At 40.7% G+C, this 20,451-nt stretch overlaps 1 protein-coding gene across 6 annotated transcripts in view; it reads right to left on the minus strand.

The window, feature by feature from the left end:
- Positions 1-1,498: 1,498 nt before the first annotated feature.
- Positions 1,499-20,451, minus strand: part of SYNE3 (spectrin repeat containing nuclear envelope family member 3) — an 82,193-nt gene continuing 63,240 nt past the window's right edge. For all 6 annotated transcript variants that reach the window (XM_056345012.1, XM_056345011.1, XM_056345016.1 and 3 more), the window contains one exon: positions 1,499-11,932. In XM_056345012.1, coding sequence (XP_056200987.1) covers positions 11,735-11,932 — 198 coding nt within the window. In that variant the 3' untranslated portion in view covers positions 1,499-11,734. The remainder of the gene's footprint in view (positions 11,933-20,451) is intronic.

Raw genomic sequence — 20,451 nt, forward strand, 5'->3', positions numbered from 1 at the left:
GAAAAAAATGCAATGCAAAGAAAAAACCAAAAGTAAGAACAGAATATTTTTTGTGTGCTGACTGTAGCCCTTATGGGAATATAACTGTCCCACTGTGATAGTCTGCTTTTCCTACAGCCCTGGACTTGTTTTACCCAGTTCTCTTCCGGGTGGGAGTCGAGCTGCTAGTCTGATCTTGACACAGCTACGATCAGCTGAAGTATTTGCATTTGTAGTTCTGGGGGCTTAATAGAAGACAGCTCATAGGAAGGCACAGGCCCACGTGGTCCAAATACCCGAGAGAAGTCAAAGGTAAAGCTCAGTGTGTTCATAAAAGCAACAGGCAACCTAGCCCACAGGTTCATCTAAAATTTGTAGTGGTTTTCCACTCTTCCAGCAGTAACTGCCCATGGAGCCCTTTGATGTCAGAGATCCTGGCAGACTCTCTCATAAAGATTCAGGAAAGAAACCAGCAATTACCTGGGTGCTACTGAGTGTTGTGCATCCACACATACATGCTGCAGTGATTAGTCTTCAGAGAAATCAGCAGTGGTTAAAATAATACACTGCTTGCTTGCTACGTGTGATTGGCATTAACTTCAAATCTGAGGTTCTCAAAAAATTCCCCTTTGTCTTAGCAGGTTTTGGGATTTTGAGGGGAACCACACAGAGAGTGTCAGAGGCCAATGCCGTAAGAAATCATACTGAATCGTAATATGATTTAGCTAATTCACATTTCCTTTGCATCCAGTAGAATTCTATTCAAACAACTACACAGTCTTAAAGAAAAGCTGACACTTTCTATCAAATCTTACAGGGCTAGAGTGAAGTAGGTACTTCAGCACAACCTTCTTCCAGTGGTAAATAAGCACAGAGGCAGGTCAAATTTTATCATTGCTTCACTTCTTCTGGGTGTTTCTATGTCAGCCCAAATACTCTGATGGTAAGCAATAAGCACAGCAAAAATGTGAAACCACTCCCCAGAATAATTTAAAATTCCTTAAAAAGAAATATATGTGTTTATTTACTGTATTATAACTGCAACATCAAATGCAACTATGTTTTCATTATAAAAAATGACACATGCAATAAAATACTGTTGATATTATAATCCAATTTAACATAGTTCATTGGTAACAGTGGAGCATCACAGAACAGTCACAAGGCTAGGGCTTGACGTGATGAATCTCCAGTCTCTTTATCCTACCTGCAAACAGCACGTCCTATTTTATTTGTCATCAAGGGATAAACTTTGGGAATAATGTTACCTGACGGCAGAAGGTGCCAGCTGACCCTTAAATTCCTGATGAGTCTTGCAGATTTTTTTTTTACTCGTGAAAGTATTACACCTCTGACAAGACTGAGGAAAAGACAGCATTTTCCAGGCAGAAAGCAGAAATCCTTCCATGTTACACCACAGCCAAGGCACAAAGCAAGGGCCTCTGCTGCACAGGTGCACAGAAGCCAAGGCTGTGTTCCTTTAACTATTGTCCTCGAGAATGAAATCAGGCCATTTCAGGCAATATTTCACTGCAGCTTTTTATTATGTTTATCTGCGCTCAGGGCTTCAATTGATTTAATCTGGCACTTCAGCTATGGAATAAATCTGGAATACACAGGAGTCCACAGCACCGAAAGAACATGAAAAGTTGCTCTGAAATAGTCAAAATATAGCCTCTTCACTAGTGAAAAGTCCCCGTTCTTCATCAGAAAGGGTCTTATTCTATCACTGCTATTCACAAATCATAGGCTCTTATTTTTAGTATTTCCTGTGAAATGCATGGGAGTGCTTGTGAAATGAGGTCCTAAACAGTGTGAATAAACTCTGGAATCAGGCCCCAAATGGCACCATTTCTAGAGTAAATTCTCCTGACTTTCAGTTGAGACTTTTTAGGAAGTGTCACATAACACTTTCCAGCCCTTCGAAACAATGACCTGATTTCTTTCCGTATGTCTTGCATGGCAAAACACTAAAGATGACTTAGCTCTAACAATTTAAATAAAAAATAAAGTCAGTCTCTGTATGCAGCTGCATTTTGTACAATTTCATAGTCAGTATGCAGAAGCTTACAGCTTTCTGAGATAATTCTAACAAACAGGATATATATGAAAACAAAGAGTTTCAAAACTACATGGAAATCTGTAGAATAAAATACGTATCTATATATCATTTCCCAACAAAAGCAATTGGCAGTTTAGAAAAATATGATTGCTACAGTCTTTCTGAATCAATAATTGTAAAAAGAAAGGATTTAAAAAATAAGTTCAGCTTTTCAAAAAGCCGTATCTTTAATAAGAAAATAGACTGGTCCGCATTTACCTGAATAAGCCAGAAAGGTTAAAGAAAGTTCCAAGCAAGACAAGGAGTCTGACTTAGACTTGATATCAGCTGTGATAACACGCAAATGTACAAAGACAGCTGCTTGGCTGCAGTTGTGTTTACCTTAGAAACGAGCCTAATTTATCACAAATGTATATAAAAATCAGAAATAACATGACAAAAATGGAACTGGTCCCTGCAAGGCAAATAATTATATTCATACAAACAAAAAGTGACATCAATCCAGTTATTTTCCTGTGACAGTTAAAAGGTATTTTGTACCCAACTGTTACATTGAACAGCACATGTATAAACACAGATTATTATTACAGACTCTGCTATCAGCTACTATACATAAACAAGAAGAGATGTTCATGCTGTAATTGCCTCTAACTTTTTTGTTCTACTCGAATATTAACATTCACAAGAAGCTGATGTGGAGACCTGAATTTAAGCCAGGATTTCAACATGCACAATGCACAGGGTTCACGTGAAGGTTTCTGATCCCCTCCATTACTGACATTTGGAAGTGGGCAAGAGCTCTAAAAATTTTAAAACCATTCACAACGTGAGTTTCTCTTGTGAACAGCCTTAGGTTTCCTCTGCCCAGAGGTGGGTGATCTAACATGGGACATACTGGTGAAATTTAGATCTGTACCAGCAAACCTCCCATTTGGGAGGATTCATATTTTAGTTCCAGGTCACTTCTAAAAGAGGGTGGCAAAATACACCTCAACATTGCTGATTTTTATAATAAAAGCAGAGAATAGTTTGATTGCAGAAACTTCACGCTGTTCTTAGTAATTTTTTAAGACATCGGTTAGAACTTCTTATTAGTTCTGTTCAATGTGAGAGTAAATCCCTTGATTTTGTTGTAATTTTTGTGAAATATATGGGATATTTACTCACCCTCTATGCTCTTAGCACATTTCTTTAAACTTGCTTCTAGCTTGAAACTAAACAAAAACACAAAAACGGATGGAAGCAAGACTGATGAAGTGTTGCTGAAGGGATCCAAGATTGTTTACAATCCAGCCTTGTGAATTAAATTGGGCCTGAGACAGCCAGCTGCTTCGAGGAGTGAGGACAGGTCCCCTGCAGAAGAACTGTACAGCAGTTCTATTGCCAGTAAGCAACAACACAGCTTCTGGGTCTCCTACCACTTTTCAATGTCAGTGGAGTGTTATGTCTTACAAAAGGCAATGACAGAAAAGTGCAACGCGCCCGTTATTGCTTGTGCAATTGCTTCACAGTGGTCCAGTACACCCAAGTAAACAAATGAGAAGAAGGTATGTTGCTGGAAGGGAAGCTCTGAGGCTGGGCAAGTGGAGTGTGCCCTCCAGGAATCACCTGATAAACTCCATTAGCACAAATTAAAAGACAAAAAAATATAATGGAAAGAGTGACACTGATCAAAAGGAATACATCTCTTGAGCCAAAAATGACCATCAGGGTCTTGGAGCACGACATAGCTGTGTCTTTCGCCTTCCAGACAAGTACATGTACAAAATGGAGGTTGGCGTTTGAGGACAGTTGAGGACACAGTTTGTACATGCAGCATTCAAATACCTTCAGGAATAGCCAGTGCTCAAGCAGTGACTCCCAGGTTAAACTCTTGCAGGGTCTGATCTGGGAAGGTGATGGGAAAATCATCTTGGGTGCTTTTTGCCTTAAAGACTGAAGCCTTAACTCAAAGCTTACTAAAGCTCATTAAAACACATACCTCTATACCCTTCCAGCTTTCCTTTAAGACACAATTTATCTTAAGAGCTGCGCTTGAAAGTTACATTGAAGTGGAATGTCACCTTGCTTTAAGTAGAACAATAATTACACTCCCCATTACATACATATATATATATATATACACAGACATATACATATATATATATTTCACGGCAATGGAAAGTACTGTACAGAGGCATTCATTCATATCTGTAGTGAAACAAAGTCTGTGGTGTTCAGTGCTTATTGGACTTGACAAAAGAAATAATTTGATTTTGAAGCCAGGAGTCACTTCAGGAAAAAGAACAGCTCCTACCCCTGAATTCTAGCCGGCGGCCTCCTGGCCAAGAGCTAGCGAGGGCAGGTGGCACTGCAGCCTGCCTTCAGCTCCCAGCCTCTTGAAATGTACTCTCCCTTTTAACACACAGCTTTTGATGGAGCAAAAAGGAGCTAAAATAAATGGTTTGCTATAGGGCTTGATAAATGAGTTGTGAAATCAGTTGGTTAAAAGCAACCATTTTGGTTGGTTTTTTTTTCCAAGCTCAAAAAAAAAAAAAAAAAAAAAAAAAAGGCCCTGGCTTATTAGGGTGTATAACAGTGACATTCAAACACTGGTGGCAGCTTAAGCACACACACCCTGGAGTGTCCAGCCCTGTGCCCAGCAGCACGTGGGATTGCTTATACAGGCAGTGACAACATGAGGGTAGTAAGAGCTGAAACTGAAACACCAGTCCTCTTTGCTGATTAAGGGGCAATTTTCTGCGTGCAGTAATTGGATTATACATCAAAACCTGCTTAGAGAGAAGAAGAGAAAAAGGTCTGGGCAGGCTATGAACAACGCTAATGGCAAAGCTTTCATTATTAATAATTGTTTGTTTAATGACACCCTCGCACTCCCATCTGCAGATGTGAATAACCAACACAGAAGGCAGATGAGGGCAGGACATGGCTAGGAGACTTGGAAGAGATGGCTGGCAAGGACCAATGCCTCCTCAGATAGTGACGAAGGCTGTTTTGACACAAGGGGCAGCAGAAAGAGGCAGGGCATCTGCAGGAGGCACTGCAATGGGGGAGAAAAATCTTGAATTTCAATTTATTGAAACAGGACCAGAGTTTTTGCTCTATGTATGGAGGAAGACCTGGCACTGGAAACAGGTAAGAGAAAGGTGACAGGAATGATCAAGGGTGTGGAAGAACTGTAACATGAAAAGAAGGAGAAAAGACTGGGATCATTTACTTTAGGAAAGAGACAAAGCCAAATGTCCTCTGCTCTGGTAAAGGAAGGAAAGACAAAGCATGATCTGTAGAGGGTAATTTTGGTCTTTCTGCTTCCTTGGATCCAACACAGAGGTGAAAAAGAAGGAAAACCAAGCAACCCCCACCCCTCAAATAAAAGGCTTCTGATTCAAAACCAATTTAGGGGAATACCTTTTTCACACAACTCATAGGAAGGCTGTAGAACTCACTGCCATTAACAGTTCTGAAGCCTGAAAGCCACTACGAGCATTCAGTAAGGCACTGAACAGGCTTGCCCCCAAAATCCAGAAGACCAAAGGCAACATCTGGCATTTACTTGCAAAGGAACAGAAAACCCTCCTACTTCAGTTCTAGAATGAATCGAATTCCTAAGGACTGAACAGAGACCTTCATGACTATCTTTCTATCTACAATAGCATTACCTGCACCTTTTCCTGCAGCATCAGCGCCTACCACCTACCACTGATCTGTCACTGAAGAGGTTTGATTTAGCAGTTTCTTCTGTATTCAACGACAAGAAAAAAACACTCCCAAGGCTCAGATCTCAGCTAGAGTGAATCACCCTGAGGGGAGCCTCCTTTCATAGTCAGGGATGTGAAAATGGACAGTGCTGACAGCCACTGTCAAAATTTTGCCTGGCAGAGCAGGACAGCAAACCCTTGCTGCTGTGTCATTAGTCCTGGGTTGCTCTCATTATGCCAAACCTACATGTTCATCTCTTGCACTGAGATATTAGGCTGCCTTTTGAAGACCTAACGTCTTCTGCTGCTTCCACTGGGATGTTGTACCTTAACCTGTTCAGTTTGATGTCAGCCACACTTTATTAGGAGGAGGGTGGTTAGCTCACACGTACAATGAGCTAAAATCAGGCAAATGCTGGAGTAGTTTAGGTAGCAGAGGTGCCATTTAGACTACTGCTTGAATTGGTATATTCCTAACATATATTCTTTTTCTTTCCAGATCTACTGGTAACTCTCTGGTACACACACACGTATTTTATATCAACTATATGACAGATTATTCCATCCTGCTTTTTTTTTTTTTTTGAAAATGCTACATTCAAGAATCTTTGGTTTGCTTTGTTTTACCATTGAACAAGCGCGAAATGAAGCCACAATTCTTAAACATACCTGCGCAAGTCAAAAAGCCTTGTGACTAAAACATGCGATGCAGTCACCCAACACCTATGACTAATACATCTATAATACAGTATAATCAATAGATAATTATGTTTAAATATGGCAAAAATAATAAGATTGGTTTGTGAATGAATCATGATGTCTGTACCAACAATATCACCTTTGGTATTTTAGTAAAGTGGTTTCTGAGACCTGCCAATGGCTGACAAACAGATTAATGCAATAAAATTGTAATGGCTCAGAGCAGGTCAGTGATCTGAGAACTACTAATAATATCCTCGACAGCCCCCACCGATGCTGGAAAAAGCTGATATAGTTCACTGGACAAACGTGTTTTCAGCTGCAGACTAGTAACTGGCATTGTCCAGCAGATAGTGAAGTCTCTGAAAGCAGTCCTCACGTACCCAGCTGGGCACATAACCTGTGGACATGGTCTGAAAGACACCTATGATGCCTGGCAATGACATGTTTATTGGGGTATTGATACCAGCATTTCTTGAAAGGCAAAACTAGTGCTCCAGTTTATTTCAGTCTGTAATCTTCAGTTATTCCAAAAGGGTTTGTTTGCTCTGGGAATCTCTGCCACACAGTGGTTTTAGCTTTTCTGGAGAAAAGAAGACAATGTTCTTATCCACACAAGCTAAAAGAATCCCTGTATATGAACTCATTCTTCAAATCTCAGTGCTAAGGAGATGTGCATGCACACACAACAAAGTAAAACATTTCCTATTTAATACTGAAGGGGACATCAGATGGAGAAAACTCCTGAGGTCCTAGAGCAACTAAAGAGAACACCGATTTTTTTTTTCTCTCGTGCAGACATTATGATCTGCGTATCTAGTGATGGCCATTTCTGGAGACATTTCTTCTCTCTGAGGTCTTCAACCATCCCAACAAAAAAGATTAAGGAGAAGTGCAAAGCCATTTTATAAGCTCTCAAAATCATAAGTTAGTTAGGCTAGTAGCTTTCTTTTTGGTCCCAAATGTTTGAGTTTACTAAGTATCTCAGTCAGGGCAAATAAGCTAGTACTTGGTAGAAATCATGGTTGCTCTGGAGATTCTATGCTAACGGGAATACAACATTTTTCATGTGTGTGCACAGAACTGAACATGTTTTTCATACAGAGATTTCTGGAGAGGGCATATATCAATAATATTTAATACAGTCTAAAGTGCTAGCTGGAATCAGAGAAAGGACTATTAATAGACATGTGGCACAATGGCAATTTGCTACCTTGCTGTATTGCAGTCATGGAAAATTCTGTTGAAATCATCTGGCTACAAAATCAATTGAAATTTATAAATTAGGCTTGTTTTCACTCCAAAGGCTGGGTTTGAAGCATGCCTTTGGGGCTGTGAAGAATTCTTACTTTAATGCATGGGCACTGGAGCGCAGGATTTTACCTTCAATGCTGAAGGGTCATTAATGTGGTCATCAAACTGGGTCCAACAGTGCAGGCAAAAGTGCTTAGAGAGATGTGCAAGAGCTCTGCTCTGTGAACAGGCTGGGTATCTGCATGCAATATAGGCACAGGGTCTGAGCCAAATGCACAAACAATTTACAAGTTCAAACACATTCAATCGATTTTAGAGGGTTTTAGCACCCTTTGATGGTGGTTAGGTCTGGATTGAAGTACTGCAAGCCCTCAGTTGTGGATGCTTACCTGTTTTGTGCATCCTAGGTGTTTGTCAAGGGATGTCTTAAGGCAGTGGCCCCAGTTTGAAGCTGAGCTATAGCACATCTCAGTTATACTTGGGTGTCAGAGATTATGAGCTGGGGATTTTATAGGCATAAAAGTGAGGGTGTAACCCCCAAATCATATGTGAGCAAAGATTCAGGCATGAAGAACAATGCTCAAAATTTTAAGGACTGATTTGGAAACTGTATGATTTAGTTTGTGTTTTGAGGAATCTGAGTTTTGTTCAGTTTCCTGGAAGTTGAACTGGGCAGTTTGTTTTCATTATTCCAATTACTGGCTTGATTACTAATATTTACACACACTTCCAGGATTCAGTATTACAAACTTTTCAGAAAAAAACTAAGAAAATTAAAAAGAAAGTAAATTATGGATTTACTTTTCAAGCTTATTTTTGGTTGAAGTATTGTTTTTTTTTAGTTCGTTCTTTCTTAGAAAAATCTCAAATCTGTATTGGACAGGTGAGACAATTGTTTTAAGTGAGACAAACACCCAAGTCCTGTGCTTTGGACAGTTTCCACTGCAAAGAAGTAGAGATTCATCACTTATGTGAGATATTTAGATTACTGAAGGTAATGAGAATGGATTTGCTGAGATTTAAAGCCAGAAAGTCCAAGATTAAAGATAGGAGATTTACAGAATAAAATGATTGCAAACCCAGCAGCAAAAGTGTGTTTCTAATTTAGTTTCTTTTGGTTTTTTTTAATACCTGGCACAACACTGAAACATCAAGGTGACGATGCATTTGCTCTGTTATGGTCCTCTGTGTAGAAATTTTTTTCCCCCAGTTGCATACTCCTGTAGGGTCAAATGCATTTGTGAACCCATAAAAATCATCCAGATTAGAAAGGTTGGGTAGAAAGAAACCTGTCGTGAGATTTTGTGCTTTCATAGAAAATACTTGTCTATCTTCCTACTGATTTTCACTTGCACTTATATTATTCCTCATTATTTTTACTTTCTCACTGGCATTTTACTTTCATTACCTGGAACAGCTCAACAAAACCTAGAGAAGTGCAACATAGCTATGTCACAGAAAAGTATGTGCACAAGTACACATACCCACAATCGCATACAGCAGGTTGTGTTATTGCCCCTCTTCCCCCACACTTCTTTTCTGCCGGAGCATTTAATTTGAAATGGAGATGTGTGTGATGATTAGCTCCTTGCTGTGCAGCCACAGGGGTTTCTTCCCTCAGTTTCTTCCCTCAGGGCTGGCAGCATTTTTAGAAGAACATTGTGGGAACACGCATGGCTGTTGCACAGCTAACCAGAGGAGAGAAGGAGGTATGTTCTCTGCTGCCAGAAAGAACCGTTGCAAAGAAGGAATTAATTTGCCTCATTCTCTGAGGAATTGTAACTCCTCTCTATCTGGCTCCTTCATAAAAGAAATCATAGGCCTTCTCTGGCTTCCCATTTAGATGTCTTATCGCTCAGCATACATTCTCTCTCCTCACCTTTCTGCTTTCAGCCCACCTCTGCCTGCTCTCTAGAGCTCTTCTACTACCTCCTGACAGTCAGGTTTTAATCTGCATCACTTCAGCTCCTCATCAAGCTCCCCTGGCACTATGCCTGAATACCTTCACCGTCCCTGCTCCCTCTCCTCTCATTTCCACTCTTCTGCTCACTTTTAGTAGCGTTTTGGCATTTTTATCCAGCTCTAGCAAACCCAGTGTAGTCGGAAGCATTTTTAGGAACACAGTGACAGAGTCCTGGCAGTGGAACAGTCTCCTCAGAACGCCGGTAGAGTCCCTGTTATTTGCCCCACTTTAAACTTCACTGAAGAAAAGCTGTTTAATATGCAACAGTACCCACGCTGTAGCAGGGAGAGGGAACCAAAAAGATTCAGAGATTTGTCCTCCATAGAACCTAAATTCTTGTCCTCTGTGTTCATCAAGACTCTGTTCATCGTTACTCTTTTGCTTAGGCTTTATAAATGGTTGGACACCTCTCTTCTGTATCTTTAGCTAGTCCTCTCTCAGATCTGCCTGTTCTCCCCTATTCTGTGCCTATAACGAGCTCCTTGCTGATATGCCTTCCTATTCTACCCAAGTTTGCTGCTTTAGCACAACTTCCATGCTTTTGTTAAAGAAGAATGACTTCCTCCTTCAGTCTCTCAGCTACTACTGAGATTTGCCTGCACAACAGATTTAATATTATTTTGGAACTTAATTGGAAAACACCACTGAATACACCATACTGATACCAAGATGACAAGTTCCTCCTGCACTACAGCCAGGATGGGCAAAGTAACTGTTTCTTCTTTTTTCATGATTACTACTGTGTCTGAAAACATGAGACAGTAAGGGATAGCTCTCAGAAACAGCACAAAATTTTAGAACTTACCTTTTCTCTCAGAAGTAAATTAGGTAAATAACTACTAAGAATGGTTTCATCACATTAAAGTGAGAATTGCTTTTGCATTAAAAGGTAATGTTAAAATTTACATTCAAAAATTTGATAAATCAGGCATAAGGTTAGGTAAATAAATGGCAAGTTGTCATCAACTTGAGTTCAGACTACACAGGAATCTATGTTTGACTGACTTTGATACCATCAGTTTAACAAACCATTAATATAAAAACATCCTAGGAAGGAATCTTTTTCCCAGGTAGAATTATTAAAGTACTTCTAGTTTTTGCTTTGCTGACACTGAGCCAGGCTGCATCCCACTGTTCAGGCTTTATGATCCGTTACCAAATGCCTCTCTATAAAGTAAAAAAACCCAACAAACCAAACCACAAAACCCCACAAACAAAAACCACCCGACTGCTTTTTATAGACAAGATCACTGATACAAGGTTTTGTTCAGTGTTCACAAATCTGTTCAGAAATTTATGACCCGTTCTCCTGCTATAGAGATGCTAAAATATTATTATTATTTTCCCAGCTTTCTTCCTACTGTATTCTACCTCTCCTGTTTCAGGTGGGCTGGAGAACAGAGTAATTGGAAAAGAAATCTGGTAAGCAATGAGAAAGCCCACCCCACTCCTACTGAAGTCAGTAGAAACATTTCCATCACCTTCTGCAATACCTGCATCCAGACACTGAAAAACCAGACCAAGATTTCAAATTGAACAGTCGCAATTTTCCTTGGGCTGAATGTCAACCATGTATTCAAACGTGATTCTACTCTGCCTGCTCTCCAGTTGGCACTCTGGTGCATGCTTACATCTTCTCATACTTGCTCTGACTTTAGTTGTAAACAAGAATCTGATGTTAAAAATCACCCCAAAAAAACCCCATAACAAAACCACCATTCAGTATTCCTTGCTGAAAGATGGCAGAAACAGAAACATTGAAGGATTATCCTTGAACAGTGGATGAGTGGATGGTGGATGTTAGTTTGACCACAGATATGCATATTATATCTATATATATATATATGTACATACATACATAATCTCTATATACACATTATAAATATAGTAATAAAATATTGTAAAAAATATTAATTTTGCCTAAATACCTGATTAAAGTGGATTAATCTTATGTTGCATTTATGTGACATATCCAGTTGATACGACGGCCTTGTTAGACACCTAAAATCAACACACCTTGCAATTGTTAAAGTCAAAGAATCTGTACTTCTGAATGCAACCTTGTGTCACACCAAGAATTTAGGTTGGAGGGGGGCCCTTGTGACTCAGCATTAGGTTGAAGGACCAAGCAAAATTGTTGGCCCGTGTGCAGCTGTGGGTGTCCTCTGCTGGGGGTAGGAGGAAGGCCAGGAGCAGGAGGAGCAAGAGGAGTAGTTGCAGTGGTAGTGCTGCCCAGCACACTCGACGCAGGAATGAGCATACACCTCCAGAGCGCTTCTGAAAGACACAAACCGAAGGGCAACTCAGAAAAATAAAGACCTTGGAGGTGCATCTCAAATACATTGAACTGCCAGGCAGAGGGGCAGAGCAACACATGTTGCCCTTGCCCTAGGATCCAGCCTGGGTGCTTGGCACACTGCAGCTGACTGAAACTGGTGCCTTATCAACGTCTTCTAGGAGAATATTTCACTCTCTTCAATAACTCGTTGCTGAAACTGTTGTCTTCTAGAAGGAAAACATTGCTGACTTTCTAGCATTCTCACTCACACAGTTGTGAGAATGACTGCCAGCCTTCCTAGCAGCACCTACCACTCTTGCTTTAAAGCTGCCAATTCTTTAGCACTCGTTTTGAAAGCTACTTCAGTCTGAAACTATTCTTCCATTGCCAGACCTGCTGCAACACTTGTCTTCCCAGTTATCTCCTTCTGCCTACGAACTGGTGGGAAATAGTGAGCTTTTCCAGTTGTGCCTCATCTCTGTTCCTGCCATAGCCCAGGCAGCAGGTGTCTTATGGTCGTTCAGGTTTGCCATTGGCTTCCTATGATGACGACACTGCCAGCCGCTCATGTTGTTCCTACCCCAATTCTTCTACCGATTCAGCATTTGATTCAGAGAAGGTCACTGACTCTGCCCTGATCTCTAAAGCAAAGACTATTAATGCAACTTTAAGAAATGGGATGAGATTGAAATGTTATTTATTAAGTGCCTTGGGTTTAGGACTACTGGAAGGAGCTATAAAATACTATTGCTTTTCAAAGCTCATCCACCAGAACAAAATAATGCAAAATGGCTTTATTAACAAGCTGTCATTTGCTCTCATTGGAGCCTTCTGCAGAGTTAAGATACTCAGGCTAACCACAGCAGATCCTAGCATTAGAAAAATCTGTGGATGGACCTTTGCTTGGGGGAAGAACTTCAGAAAAGGAGAAATATTTCGTCTTTATCTGCTGCTTCTCTCCCACGTGCTTGCTGGGTTTATAGGCATTTGTGTTTGATGAACTTTTGCCTTTGCTGCCTAGCTTCTCTGTTTTGTTTGATCACACAGCAAGGTCAGAATCTTGTATTTCTGACTCCATTTGTTGCCATGGCAATGACTCTGCTATCACAAACATGGTATTAAGATGTCTCTGCAGGACTGAAGATGAGGCACACAGGAGCTGTGAGGGCTTGGTGCTTTCAGCAAATTTGCAATGATAAGCCCTTAATATATGAGGACCCCAACCTGCACACACTGAAATCCATGGGAGATCTACCATTAACTTCAGTGTCTGTGGCAGGATTATGCACAGAGACAACTAAATAAAGTCAGGATTGGGAACTACTTATTCATGATGTTCAGCAGCTACCCTCACAAATGGATTCATTACTTAAACGCCCAGGTTCTTGTGCACATGAAACCTACATGAGTTCTGTTGCTTTGTGTTTGCTGGAACAATTGGTGATATGATTTTTGATATTTTTTTTTGTTAGAGGTGTTATAACCTCTGACTAGAGGTGTTATAGTTAAAGGACAGAAAATTTTGAAGAAGATATTGTAACTTTTAATACCAGAGATGATACAGTTGGAAAAAGCCGGGAAGGTTTTGGGCACTAATTCCCCCTCTGAGTGTGAAAAAAGCAGCACTTCAATTTTACTAAGTCAAGGTGTGTTTTTAGGTCTGTGCTGTGAGAGAGAGATGCTTTCAGGCTGTGCTGACCTGAGACTATGGCACCAGGGAATTCAGGAAGCCAAGGTTCAAACCTCTGTTCTGCTGGGCTCAGAGTGATCAGGGCTATACGAGTCTACTTGGAGTCAGGACCTCACTCCCAACCCTTTAGCACATCATTCTGGGTTAGAAAAGGACAGTCTGACACAGTTCCATCTTTGCAAAAGACAGTTTGAACATTTCATTTCCATATGAGATCAAACGTGGGAACCACAACCTTTGCTATGCAGTGGAATTCCCCTTCCCCAGTCACGCCAGCTACTGGCCCCAGTACAGCTACTACCCAGTACCCACAGTGCCTGCAGTGTGTGTGTCTGATCTAGGCTCCACAAAACATTCTGAAATCAAATCTTCCTCTGAAGAGAACTGGCCAAGCTCCAGTGAAGTGAACAGAACTTAATTTCCACCGTCTTAGAATAACAGCTGGAATACCTGGGTATGGAGCCAAAGTGTCAGAGACATTTTTGAAACACACACGGAAAAGAAATAGTTTGACATTTAAAAAGAAAATATACTTTTAAAGTTCAACATCAATGATAAATGTCCTCCTCCTTTCTTCCTCAAAATACCAGGACAAACAAGGTCTGTCAAGGGATGGATGGCTGTGTTTTGTGTAATGCTAAATGCATGCTTGTTACAAAATGCTGTGAACATTCACCTTTGTACTTGATTCATGTTGGGGCGTTTGAATGACAAGCGTCGGTTTAGATCTAGGGAGTCCTCAGCACTTAAACCTGCTTGCAGTTAATAACTCCTTATCAAATGCACTGTGAAAAATCACTTGGATGGGAAACAGCAGAAAAGCACTTTAGAACTTGCTATATAGTATTCCTGTGTACGTTGCTGAAGTGTTTTATTAAAAACCAGTGCACTCCCTGGTTTGCTTTTGACCACATTCCAGGACATTATGAAAACACACAGTTCATCTAGCTATTTGAGGGAACAGAGGAATATAGTATCTTACACTGTCCTCATTAATGGGTTTTTGCTGCTGCTTGTATGTCGCCAGCATGCCTGACAAAAATCATACCTGCACCACAGAATCAGTGACCCAGCAGAGAAAAAAGATTTAGTCTGGATTTATTCCTCTTACAGCATTTCACCAAGACACTATCCTGGGAAGTGTGCTGCTGCCTGAAAACTCCTGCTCTCCCCACGGATAAAGGCATCAATGCCCTAGTGTCCTACAGACACTATACAGACAAATATACCAACAGCCGTGTCACTTCATGTCAGTGCTGTATCCAGCCCAAGTATTCTATATTCTACAGCAATCAGCACAGATGCATAAGTACTAAGGCAAGCATAAATAATTTCTCCTTAACATTCTCAGCTTCCAACTCCCTTCAGCTCAGGCAGTTCCCTGAGCCTGATGTAGCTCATCCATCTAGTTAACACTCAGTGAATCTGTCTGCCAGATACTTGTCCAGTTTCTCCTTGAACCTGTACAGAATAGAGGAACACCTCAATATCCTTTAGCAAGGAGTTCCACAGGTTAGCCAACTGGCATAAAGCACAAATCCTTTGTGTTAGCCTTGAACCTGGCTTCTAGTTCTTTCTTGCGGAAGAGATGGAGAGTCAGCCCCCACCTACATGCTTTGCACCATGCATGATTTCGTAAACCTGAATTAAATGCTTAGACAGGATGAATCCAGGCCTGCCTCCACCGTGAGAAAATCACAACATAATGAGCTTAAACTATAACCATAGGGACAGAGGAAGTACATTGTAATAGGAAGAAAACATAGGCCTTGGAAAGGGTCACCTCCACGGGTATGAATTTTACCACTTCATTATTCCTCTGAGAATAAACAGAGCTGCCGGGAAGGCTGCAACAGCAGCTTACCATATGTTCCTTTCACTCTGAATAGCAGCATGCCATCATCAAGCACCATCACTTTTTTTCATAGAGTAGTTGCCTTATCAGTGATATTTGTCTCTGAGAGGCCTTGGGTTTCTGTCACTAGAGATCCCACTGGGTACTAGTTCAGCTGCCACTCACAGAGGCAGGTTATTGCCAACAAGAAGAGATCAGTTCCAGGGGGAGCACAGGCTGCTCTCTCAAGTCAAAGCAGAGTGTGAGAGTTTGGAGCTGGACTCCTCATCAGTTCTCAACTCAGAGCCCTGAGCATCCCTCTCTAAGATAAGCAACATATTGCAAATCACAGCTGGTCTTTTCAAGAGGAGAATAACTTGGGGGAGTTGGATACTGCTGTCTCCACAGAACTGAGTGTCCAACATGCTCTTGGGCAAAGCTGTGGCTCCATTCCCAAGGACCACAGCAGGGACTAAGAGTTGGATACTGTTGATCAGAGTTTATGTGACCTCTGCAAAAGGACAGTGAGTCACCGAATTCAGAACTGTACTTTCCTAAATGCAAACACCACCCAGGCTAGGCAACCGGCGGTGAGGTATGAGTAAGGATGGCTGGAACCCCTTTGAGCCCTCTGCTTATCATCCTCCATCCCATGAAGAGCTACCAGAATGGGAGGTTAACTGAGGTCACACAAGCAATTTTAGCTCTGACATTTTCTATCTTCAGATTGCTTGACTCTGCAACCTTAACATTCTTTTCAATTCTGAAGAGCCTAAGTGTATGTACATAAATAAGTAAGTATACAGGCAAATTATAGGCTTTGTTTTCTCCCTTAGGAGAGATTCCGGAGTACCTCAACACAGCTGGATGATAAGCTAGAATCTTTGATGCAGGGTTCATTTAAAAGAAACAGAAAACAAGGCAAAGACACTTTGTATCTGAGGTTTCAGTAGTCACATATGGCAGATATTTCAGAATTTGTGCTGCAAAGTCACTTACAACTAAGTACTGTGCCATATGCTATGTGACACAAACGGATTTATAAAGGTTAGCTTCTATGTGCATATACAACATGACATGCTTTCAGGAGAAGCATGCCACAGGACAAGGGCTACAGCCTGATCTGTTAAAGTAGCAGATTTCTATAATTCTCCAGGCCTAAGCAAGCAGAGAAAGTCCCTGGTTTCATCCCATGTTCAGCACATAAAGTAGTGGAAACGACTTTCTGTCTGGAAAGTGTTTGATATGTGATAAAAGTTAGGAAGCACTGTGGAAGATTAGTAAAGTGGCATGGGTTGCTAAAATTATCTTAGTTCCATGTTATAAGATTATGGAAGGTCAAACTTCCAGTGAGGTAATTTTGAAGCACATTTTCATATCCAACAGCAGGCTGTGAGTTACACTTAGTTTCTAAAGTATCACAAGTGAAGTATTTGCAAAAGGCTCAGAACAGGGTAAGAGGTTTTCAAACCAGTTGAGCTAGTTTTGGCTGGATAGAGTTAGCTTTCTTCAAGAGTAGCTTGTATGGGGCTACGTTTTGGATTTGTGATGACAACAGTGTTGATAACACCCTGATGTTTCAGTTCTGGCTGAGCAGTGCGTACACAGTGTCAAGGTCTTTTCTGCTTCTCACACCAGCAAGCAGGCTGGAGGTGCCCAAAAAGCTGGGAGGGGACACAGCCAGGACAGCTGACCCCAACTGACCAAAGGGATATTCCAGACCATATGACCTTGTGCTCAGCAATAAAAATTGGGGAGGAGTTTTACCAGAGCTACCATTGCTCGGGGACTGGCTGGGCTCGGTTTGCTGGTGGTGAGCCACTGGGGGTTTTTGCATCACTATGTTTTTCTTGGTTTTATTTTGTTCCCTTTTTTTACTTAAACTGTCTTTATCTCAACACATGAGTTCTCTCACTTTTACCTTTCTGATTCTCCCCCATCCCACTGCAGGGGCAGATGGAGTGAGTGAGCAGCTGTGAGGGGCTGAGCTCCTCATTAAATCTAATTGAATTAAATTGAAAACGCAGAAATACTCCACCAGTTTTAAATACACTCATAAGTAATACAATTTATCCCAATAAATATATTTTGTACTTAAGAGCAATGCTGTGCTATTTTTAGGAGAGTTATCAGCAGATAGTAGCTGGGTAACATTTCAGTCAATGTATCTGAAATTTAGTAGGAGACATTAGTGTTCAACATTTATTCAGGAAGGCAGAGAAGTAAAACAACTTCTCCCAATTTCCAACTTCCACTCAGCCTTGCAATTTGAAATAAACTAATTAAATTTGGCTTAGAAAGAATAAAAACTGAAATAAAGACATGTTCTGGAACCTGTAGAAGAAGCTACTGACATGAAAAGCTGGTTTATCACATCACCAGTGTATTTTTCTATCTGCTTTACCAGTGATTTCTCTCAAGTCGGGATTAAACTTTTCTTAGACTTCAGTAGTCACCATACATAATTTGAACATTATTTCCACATTATTTAAATAATTTTAAAATGTGATGGCTTACTTTTAAAAAAACTAATACATATACCATTTGAGTTATTGGTTACAATATTTTTTCCTACTGTGCTTTTTACAGTACTGTTACAAACATTTTTCAAGTACGTACTGGAAATTGGTTTCATTCTGCTATTGGTCAACAAATCTCTGTCTTGTTACCTTTCAGTTCGGAGGTAAAATTATATCTGCTGACAAAATAATTCTAAGGTATCTCCTTGGTGAAAATATGCAAATACTTCAGATGGTAGGCTACTAAAGGACACATCTTTTCAACACAGAAAGCAGGGACCACCAACCACATACCTAGCTAATACCATGTTAACATTAACAGAAAGTAAGAACCAGGTGTCGTGGGAAGCAAGATGTCTTCTCCATCTTGCACCAGCACCGCTGTAGAGGGAGAGCATCAGCAAAACACAGAAGTGGCAGAACCAGATAAAAGACAGAGTCCTTCTTTTCTAGCATTTGGGAAAGCTGTAATGTAGATTGGTAAACCACATGAACCCTACAGAAATAAGAGCAGCCAGGCAGGCAGTGTTACAGGTGCAGTAATGTGAAGGGAGCTGGTGGGCCTGCTGGAGAAGGAAGGGGATGATGCTGTCTGGCACAGCATACTTAAAGTGGGTCAGTTAGGAAAAGGCAGTCAGGATTATTCACCTATTATTTTTTTTTTGCCTAAGCTTCCTTTCTGAGTAAACATCACTGCTGAGGGAAAATAAGTCTATCTGCTAATTTTTAATGGTAAGATGCCCTTCTTCCTGTGTTTGTGTCACAGTATAATTCCTAATGCAGATAGGTGCAGGCTTACAGGCAGTGATGAAAAAAATATGGAGTGATATTCTCCCTATCTATAAAAGAAATATTGAAAACAGAGGGAAAGATACCTTTTAATGAGTCTTTTCCATTTTACTAAGACTGTAATTGTACTAAAGATTTCAAGTGGTTAACAGCCAGCAAGACTCCAGGAAAACAAGTGGGCCTCATACTTTCAGTAGAGAGGTGCCACTAACACAGGCATGAGCACATGATGCTGCGCATTTCTGTAACGTGACTTTCTGCCATGAAGAATTCCTGTCACATCTGCATTTGGGCAGAGCAGAGTACATTACTGTTTTCTTTCTGGCAAGCTGTGGCAGCTCTTGCTTTACACAGTTTCTTGAATGACTGCATTAATTTGATTGACTCCAGATCAATGGTGTCTCTAAATAAGATTAAATTACACGTTCCTCTGTCTGTGTGTTACAGGAGATTACTCTTAGCAGAATCTCAAAGGAAGCAATTAGCTGACCACTGATGTAATGAATCCTAATTATTTTGTTTGTACAAACAATGAAGCCAGAATCATTTGTTTAGCAAGGAAGTACAATTACTCTGAGCACCGGAGAAAATAAACAGCGCTACCTAGACCTGTAAATAATGAGCCTTTGACTTCCTATTTATGTTAAGAATGTTCATGGAATATTTTCAGGTAGCTAGGAGGCAAATTTTGAAAGTAACATTTGTCATAGTTATTACTGAGTATTTGCTTGATTATATTCTTGGGTGTGGTAGATGCCCTACAGAAATATCCATCTACACTGACCTGTCACTGGCACCTGCTAAAAATTCACTGCAGCCAGTGCAATTTCCTGCAACTGTTTTTTGTTAGTCAACAAGAAGTCACTCGCATTGCAATCTTCAGCCTGTACTGCTCTTAAGGGCACCAGTGGCTAGGGGTACGTCCTCAGCAAAGGATGAATGATCAGAAAAAAAGCATATTACTATACATGCAGCAGGCTCTATTCTGCCCAATATTTGGCCACGCAGGCTATAAATGGAATAAAACCAGAAGACACTGGAATGAGACTGGCTACACCCGGGCCTTCCCATTCTCCAGGTTGATCTGCTGCTGCTGCTGCTGCAAAATACTCAAGTTCAAACAAGAGAGACATGCAGAGTCACTGGGGACCTCCTGTTGTAGAAAGCAGAGATCAGTCCAAAAATAGCTTGAAATTCTGCCACCTCTGCTGATTCTGAGTGACCCAAAAGCATGAGGGAGCTGAAAAATTAGTGATAACCTGATTCCAGTTCATGCACACTCACTGGATGTTGCAAGTACAGTGATGCAGCCTCCAACCATGTGTACTTTCTGCAGATACGAACTCCTGAGATCAGCCATTCTCTCAGGGTAGTTGGTTTCCTTCACCATGGAAAGGATATTCAAAACATACAAAAATATTTTGCCTAATCTTTCTTTAATTTCTAGCCACAATTTAGGTGTTAAATCTGAATTTAAAATAAAATGCAAAGCCATGAATTCTGCAGTTGATTTGCTTTTCCTCTTCTCTCAGCCTAAACAGCAATACACCCAAAAGTGATTAACATTATTTTCTGGTTGTCTTAAGTGATGCGCAACAATCTTAAGGCAACACAGGCTCACATCCTGTTAAAATCCTTAGCCCGAATCAAAAAAAGACACCTCTGCTTACAGCACTTGGATTCTCA

Source organism: Falco biarmicus, chromosome 7 (genome assembly GCF_023638135.1).
Source record: "Falco biarmicus isolate bFalBia1 chromosome 7, bFalBia1.pri, whole genome shotgun sequence".
Lineage (NCBI taxonomy): Eukaryota > Metazoa > Chordata > Aves > Falconiformes > Falconidae > Falco > Falco biarmicus.